General features: G+C 33.2%; 2 protein-coding genes across 2 annotated transcripts; both read right to left on the bottom strand.

The window, feature by feature from the left end:
* Nucleotides 1-2,795: 2,795 nt before the first annotated feature.
* LOTGIDRAFT_171720 (hypothetical protein) lies at nt 2,796-4,583 on the bottom strand (the record flags this gene model as incomplete). The annotated part of the gene is made up of 5 exons (XM_009047918.1): nt 2,796-3,116; nt 3,549-3,615; nt 3,821-3,867; nt 4,123-4,237; nt 4,534-4,583. 5 exons carry the CDS (start codon nt 4,581-4,583, stop codon nt 2,796-2,798), a joined length of 600 nt encoding a protein of 199 aa, XP_009046166.1.
* A 1,319-nt stretch (nt 4,584-5,902) lies between these two features.
* LOTGIDRAFT_171719 (hypothetical protein) lies at nt 5,903-7,099 on the bottom strand (the record flags this gene model as incomplete). The annotated part of the gene is made up of 1 exon (XM_009047917.1): nt 5,903-7,099. One exon carries the CDS (start codon nt 7,097-7,099, stop codon nt 5,903-5,905), a length of 1,197 nt encoding a protein of 398 aa, XP_009046165.1.
* Between the last annotated feature and the right edge of the window lie 1,763 nt (nt 7,100-8,862).

Genomic DNA, 8,862 nt, shown 5'->3' with positions numbered 1-8,862 from the left:
AAAGTGTTTAAGTTGGTTACTAACAGAATTTGGAATATTATTTCTTTAATTTCATTGTTTTTTTTTCAAGGTGTGTCTATATATTTCAAATATTGAACCTTTATAAGGTGTGTAAAAATCGTATTGTATGATCACAATTGTTTATTCACAGACTAGCTCTTGTGATCTTGAAATTCTACACGTAATCTGTGTCAGATGTGAATATTTTAAGTGATTTTGAATAGATGTAAGCAATGTCGCTAAAAAGTAGACGTAAGAGTGATTGAAAGAATGAGAGAATATAAGTGTGCCGTATGTACAAATAAAGTTTAATACTAAAATACATGAATTAACTTTGCAGTGAAAATACCAATACTTGTACATCAGTCAACGTTGAAGTAAAAATACCAATATTTGTACATCAGTCAACGTTGAAGTAAAAATACTAATATTTGTACGTACATCAGGGAACTTTGAAGTAAAAATATCAATATTTCTACATCAGTCCACGTTGGGAGTAAAAATAACAATATTTGTATATCAGTCAACGTTGAAGAAAAAATACCAATATTTCTACATCAGCCAATGTCGAAGTAACAATACCAAGATTTGTACATTAGTCAACGTCGAAGTAAAAATACCAATATGTGTACATCAGTCAACATTGGAGTAAAAATACCAATATTTCTACACCAGTCAATGTCGAAGAAAAAATATCAAGATTTGTACATTAGTCAACGTTGGAAGTAAAAATATCAAGATTTGTACATTAGTCAACGTTCGAAGGAAAAATACCAAAATTTCGTCAACGTTGACGTAAAATATCAATATTTGTACATCAGTCAACATTGAAGTAAACATACCAATATTTGTACATCAATCAACGTCGAAAGATACATACCAAGATTTGTACTTTAGTCAACGTCGAAGTATAAATACCAATATTTGTACATAAGACAACGTTGAAGTAAAAATACCAATATTTGTACATAAATCAACGTTGGAGTAAAAATACCAATATTTGCACATCAATCAACGTTGAAGTAAACATACCAATATTTGTACATAAGTCAACGTTGAAGTAAAAATACCAATATTTGTACATCAATCAACGTTGAAGTAAAAATACCAATATTTGCACATCAATCAACGTTGAAGTAAACATACCAATATTTGTACATAAGTCAACGTTGAAGTAAAAATACCAATATTTGTACATCATTCAACGTCGAAGTAAAATACCAATATTTGTACGTACATCAGTGAACATTGAAGTAAACATACCAATATTTGCACATCAATCAACGTTGAAGTAAAAATACCAATATTTGTACATCATTCAACGTCGAAGTAAAAATACCAATATTTGTACATCAGTCAACATTGAAGTAAAAATACCAATTTTGTGTTAACGATCTTTAAAGGCTGTGGGATCTTCCAATTTGTAGCATCGAAAACTGTATGCTCCTATGCAAAACATAACAAAATGTTTTCCTCGATTATATTTAAATCTATTTCATTTGAGCTTTAATCGTGTATAAACCTTCGGTGCATTCAGTGTTCCATTTTTTGTAAAAACAATTCTCCAACCTTTTTGATTATGTTCTTCTATCTCTGTTTATTGGCATAAATCATGTAATTGTAAAGTTTGTAGATTCTGCCCGTTTTACTTGGTTACATTGTAAAGACTACGGGTTTAGACCAAGCTGCAAGTCAGAAATTCATTATACGTTTTTCAATTCTGATACTTCAATTCCAACAAAGCCCGATCCATCTTGAATCAAATATTTATCAATATTTGACGCAACACAATATTGTATAATGCCAGAAAATTCTATGTAAATACATATTCTGTTAATGTATAAACATAACTTGTATATTGTACGAATGCTGAAACGTCTGTGGGACGTATTAATTATTCTGTATGTGCATTATGGTTGATTGTTATGTTTATACCAAACCTAATATCATTATAGTTGACAATGTCAAGCCATCACGAACTTCGTCTTACAACTTGTTTGTTAATGCAAGGATTTGATCGGATTGTGCGGAAGTGAGTACAGCAAATCAGATGTTACAATCTTTCTGTTGAGGGCTCTGAGTGGCTGTATATGCTGGCGAAAAAAATCCAATCAAATCTCTTCCTTCCTTAATACAAAAAGGTGGCTATCGCAGTCAAGGTATAAGTCGGAGTTTTAATAGGTTGACATATTGAAGATGTTATGTTCGTGATCAACATCGTCACGGTTTGTGGCGATTTAAATTGATTGATTATCGTATTATTGCAGAAACAGCAACATTATTACTACTGTAAATGAAATAATGACAAAACTGTACATTTTGGTATATAATAAACACATATAAGGTTGATGTAAATAAATATCTACTTTTCATTATTATTTGAGAAATTATATGAATCTTGTTTGTTATTAAAGAATTGAAATGAAAATAAGGGTTATAAATCCAAAGATCTTGGTTACCGTAATAAGATTTCCAGTTATTGGTATTATGAATCAGAAATTATAAATTTATTAAGATTAATGAAGAAATGGTATGAAATGTTAATTCTTGAGACCAATGCCATCGTACTGAAGGCGTACATATCATTGAGATCAAGGTTTTTTTCCACTGAAGAAATGAGAAATTGAAAAACATTCACTGCAGTATACAAATAATTTAACGTAATAGAAAATATACAAAAAACGATTGCAAAAAATAAATACACCTTCTTCAATTATGAGTACAGTACAAATCAAGGCATGATAACGTGCAGAAGCAGAATAGCTAATCATTATATCGTGGCTCAGCATACACATTTAATCAAGAACCACGATCTCACTATCAGCACTCTGTGCCATGTTTTCCTTTGCCTCGAACATTGATTTAAGTAACCGCTTCTGGTCATTGCCACTTCTGTAGAGCCTCATCATTAGCGATGGTTTGGCAGGAGAACTGATGTCCTCACTGGTGGTCGGTTCGGTCATTACTTTATCCGGTGTACCAGTAGCACTCTCGTTTCGCTCACGGAGAAAACCTGGAAGGTTAACAGGATTGAACTCACAGGATTTCTTGTGACTAGTTAACCTTTCTAATTGTGCAACAAATTCACAACCACTATATCGATAAGGACATGCAACCTGAAAAGGACGGTTGGAAATCAATCTGTGTCGCAGTGCGCTCAGTTTTGATTGTCGTTCTACTCAAATTGGACCAATTCTCCGAGTTAGTCATTCTGACTTAGCACTTAAACGATAGCTGATGTGGAAAACCAAAAATGTCTCAATTAAAATTCAAGGCAGAAATCTGAAAAAATCGCAGTCATGTAGCCGTCCATAAACTGGTCAATTTCTTAGCGAATAAAATTTACAAATATTCTGAGTATCTACTTCAAATTGAAGACTGATCGTTTTTAGTGCCTTTTGAAATAGCTGACAAGTGACATGTCATAATTATTTAAGTGCGATTTTTCTCAAATGTTGCGTGTAGGAAGGTCGTTTGAAGTAAAATGAGAAGAGTAGCGATTGAAAAGATGTTCCTATCATCACCACAGAATCTGTTTTAAAACATACCATTTGATCACCAATAATATTCTCTAAGATAAAATCATGGTGTAACGAGGATGGTAATATTGGCTTTCTGAAGTGAGAAAATTATATTAAAATTCAAATATAGTATAAAATATTCTAATAATTCACTTATAGTACTTGATTCATTGCCAATAATTATATTATATAAATACAAGAGTTTAATAATTTAATATAAATCAATTTATGCCCATCATCAATTGCAGAATAGGTTTTATTACCGGTATAGCAATGCAAAATGAAAAATTCCAGATTACCTATCTTCTGGGCAAGTTTTGCTACTCTTTAACCATTGACTTATACACTGAAAAATAATTGAAATTTTACTAACCACAAAAAAAATAATTCATTAGCCATTTGCATATAAAAAGAAAAAAAGGCTCGAGTATCGTTGACGTTTTATATTTACATATTGAAACATTATTAAAAATTCAGTTAACCATTGACCATTTAACATTGTCTAAATTGAGTTATACATGGACACTAATTAACAAATATGGAATTATTGGTATAACCATTAACCATAGAAATATTACTGAAATTTCATGATTTTATTTACCTTTTTGCAATAACTGTGACCACATGGTGCTCTCTGTGGCTCACTAAATACTTCTTGACATATTGAACAATATAGATGGCGACTCACTGACTCGGGGTTCAGAAAATATCTGGGACTGAAATGTAATGGAGTTTAATAGGCTACGGCAAAATACGTTGGTTATACGTTATTCATTCCACATTAGCATGGCATTACTACAATAGGAATCTATAACCTATTATAATTCTGGAGACTAAGAATAAATTTATTCTTATGGGAGAAGCTTTTCATTTGTTACAAGTCTGATGTAGTCCTATAGGTGAGTTGAATTTATAAAGTTAAAGGGAGATCACCGAATCGAGAATAGCAGATACAAAGAGTGATAGTGTAATCCATTTTCAATTTTTTTCATAACTTCCTACAGTTCCTTACCTCTCTTCTTCTACTGATAATGCACTTTTCTTTGGCTTCCCTTTTGGCATCTCTCCTTCCTATAAATGCTTCATATAATATTGTTCCAAATTCAAATTTACCGCTATTCTGTGTAAATCTCCAATATAATGAGCGTAGAATGGGAGATAACTCACTTGGAGTGATTTCTTATTTTGCTTCAGACAACAATGAATATATTAATTGGTATTACTTGGATAATTCAATAATATTTTTTTAATGTGCAGATTTGCCAATGATATCTTGGAAATATAGGACAAATTTACTTCTCTTGAAATATGAAGTTTTTTCAGAGAAGAACTCGAGTCAAACTCTCCCATCCATCCTTGGCGCTGTGTGTATGTTATTTTTCACAGCCAAATTCCCAGTAAGAAAATCCTCACATTTTCATTATTATGAAATGCGTATAATATATGTGAGAAAGTAAAAGCACCGCTGTACCCAATTTAAATATCATTAGACGGAGTCGTGATCAAATGAACCAATCATGTGGACATCGATCACGTGCTTGATCACGTGCTGAATATGCACGAAACACGTGCATTGATGGACTAATTGTTATAGTGAAGAAAACAGTCATTTACAATGTGTTGTAGAGTTATTTGATATTTGTTATTGTTATTGTGATTTGAATGATACGGCCCTCTGTGAAAACAGAAATAGAAGAGTTCGGAATCAAAATGACACAGAGTGAGTACATGTAAATCTAAAATGCGATAACCAGATAGGGTAATATTCGCGAAATTTCAATACTTTTACACGTAGTAGTGCGCTCTGATTTTAATCACCACTTTAAAAAAAAATCAGATTGCTCAAGAAAATACATAGATATAAATAGCATATGTAAGAAATATTTACATGAATAATTTACAATATTTTAATATAAAGATTTTACACACCGCCCCCTTAACTCAAGAGAGTTATTGTTAGAGAATAATCTCCATATAGAACATTTATTCAAAGAGCTGACAGAAATATCCATTTTCATAAAAGAAAATACGAATTACCGAAATGTGTCCATTATGTAATATAACAAAGATTATAAATTAATTACAGTACATACAATATAGAGGACAGGCATGGCAATTTTTCAATCTAGTAGTAAGGCGTAGTTTTGCATGTTTTTTCACTGTGTACAAGTTGAACAAAACAGGTTAGATATCAGAGCTTACACCTGACCTCGCTGGATCGATAACAATGAATACAACTTTGTGTGTGTTCGTCAAACCTTTTAAATTTAAAACTGTTGGCATGTAGTCAATATCCATTAAAATATTATATGACTTTATTGTTTACTTGTATTTGAGGTAATGTTGAAACTGATTTCAGGTTGTTTTTCTTCAAAGGGTCACTACAGTTTATGCGGAGAGCTGTTGTTTCTGATTGACGGTTGTTTCCTTTTCACGCCATTCTTACGTTTTCCCATAATGATAGCCAAACTGGACACCTTTGGCTTCGATTCTATATGCTCCAAAATATGAACTGGTGGAGGCGCTTCTTTGACAGATTTTCTGAATGAGGTAGAGTTTTGCTGTGATAGAATTTGCATAATGGAGCTAAGATTTCCATATATATCTTTGTTGTAGTCCGCACTCTTGGTGGTATCAAATTCACTACGTTGAAAGTTGCGGACTAAATGTCCTCGATCAAGTGACGTCATGTCCAGTAATGACATAGCTGTTATGCTCCCGGTTCTTAATCTTTTAAATCCATCAACATTATCTTCTGGTGTTACTGACTGCTGGGCTGATGATAGTTTCTGTATGTTTAAACTTGGTAGTTCTATTTTCTCCGGTTCAGAAGCTGCTTGGTCGCTGTCGGAAGTAGATCGTGAACTTGGAAACTCTTCACTAGCAGTTTTGAAATCGCCTCTCACTTTATTTATTGCCATCTCCTTCATCTCACGTGTTTTAACCTCAGAGTAACGTTCCCATTTGCCATATTGTGACCACTCCCTGCATGTTCGAAACCTTTTTGAGTCAAATTGCGCAGGGGAGGCATTTCCTTGCTTCAGAAGAATGTTGGCGACATCTCTATGACCAAGACGACGAGCTAGAATATAAGGTGTAAATCCTTGGCCATCAGCAATATCCACCGAGATCCTGATGCGGTTAAACATTTTCACCAGAGCTAGTACCATGGTGGAACTATTCATGCTGGTAGCATAATGAAGACACGTTGATCCCTGGTTGTCTTTTTCTTGGATGTCGAGCTCTGATCCGACCTCCTTCAACAGAACTGAAAGTTCATTTTCACGACCAAAGTAGCAAACCCATAATAACACGCTTCGTCCATGCTTTTCATCTTTGAAATGTATGTCAGCGCCTTTCTTGATGAGGTACTTAAATGCTTTACGTCTTTTCACATCATTGTCTATTCGTAAAGCAGCTACAAGCACATTTTCCCCAAAATCGTTTTTACAATTAACGTTTACACCACGATCTAGAAGGGCCTTGAGGTATCTTAGTCGTCCATGGCGTACATTTTGATAGAAGGAATTGGCCGCAGTTAATCTTGGTGAATCACTATAAACTGTGTTCCAGTCCATGATGCCAAATCGACTGAACCACACTAAAACTCGAAAATTTAATTAATCACACAAACCACCAACAGATGTTCCTTATTTAAGAATTTGGGACAAAAAGGCAGCTAGCAATCCCTAACATCTAATATCTTGAAATTCACTCTAAAAATAATAGTCACTGGTTTTTCATTTCCATTTTTCATAACGCATTTTTCGTATATACATTAGTTATTGGGCATTCACATGTAACAAGTGACCAATCTTCACAACCTTTCAGGTTGAATTGACTAAATAATAATACAAACTTATAGATAAACATGTACAGGTTAACGTCATTTCGATTCAAACCACGAATTCAAATTACTCTTTTCTTTTGTATGTCATAACATAAGATATAAGTAATATTTTTACAATCGAAACCATTCGAATATCTTATGCTTAGAAATTATCTCGAATAAAATACTATTGTTTAAGTAAGATTTGCTCTAAATATGGCGCTTTGTGTCAATTTCATTTGAGTAACACATATTATCTTTCTACTGTGCTACAAATTTCAATTAGGATGAGGCTAAGGTAGCATTCGATGGTTGATTCTGGACAGGTTCCTCCTGTTCCATTTCTGATTTCAATCGAAAAGTTCCATTCTAAATTAACCTTTGTATTTCTTTCTCTGCCATTTTGAATTATCTGTCAGCACTTACCCTTACGGCATTAAGGTCAATTTTAACGTTTCCAATTGTTTCTATTGAACTTTCGGATGAGTCCATGAATTCTGAACATACAGAACTCGCTAATCGAGCGCTACCCGAAACGATCTCTGTGTTAGGGAAAGGTTACTTTCCCGTAACAGAAATTGAGGTTATAATCAATTATTATGCTAATTTTGGATGTGATAAGGTAGTTTTTGTCTTTCCGATTGCAAGATTGTACGTAGAAGATTATCCAGTCTGTTTCGAATTAGGCTCGACATTCCTTTGAAGCTCGAGAGGGCGTAAACTCAACCATAACTCAGAAATTTTATGACAAGATAATCTACATAAACACCACCTACTGTTCATCGTCAATTTATTGGTTTTAATGTGAAATAATTTATAACAAAATCACGACATCAAACAAATCAATGGCTATAACGTATATATAATTAAACCAAAACCATTATTTAACGGTACTGAGAATAATGCACACATAATGTTCACATATCAATGTACAGATATTACATTTACAGAATTTCTGGAAACATTCAGTTTTCGGACTGTTTGTTGATATTTTTGGTAATATCATTTCTGACTTTCATTTTATAGATATTATCGAGGTCGTTATCTCTGTCCAAATAACTTATGTAAAGCTTGGATGGCTTGTGTTGGTTCTTCATTTTGCGTTTGGATAGGGAACAGGTAATCGCGATCGAGGTGCGAATAGCCCAAATTGGTTGAACACAGGGACCATAAATATTTATCCATGTTTTTGACATATCCCATAATTGGGAGAAAATTCAGTCTGCTTCTTTGACCAAGTAATTTATATGAAAAACCCCAAATAAAGTAAGGACATTTATACGTGATTAATCAAGCATATTGGTATTTTAATACCCAAAGATATTCACACTAGGCTAGTCTACTTATCAATGTTTTATTGATCCCACAGATAGATTACATATTTCAATCAGTTACTAACATTTCAAAATACATACTGAGTCAAAATTAGATTGCTAGGCTAGGTAATGTATTCAAACAGCAGCAGTTTGCTATCACATTTCGCGACTGTAAATTGTTCAAACTTTCAAACTC

Source organism: Lottia gigantea (genome assembly GCF_000327385.1).
Source record: "Lottia gigantea unplaced genomic scaffold LOTGIsca_119, whole genome shotgun sequence".
Lineage (NCBI taxonomy): Eukaryota > Metazoa > Mollusca > Gastropoda > Lottiidae > Lottia > Lottia gigantea.
This window is presented reverse-complemented; position numbering and strand designations above follow the sequence as displayed.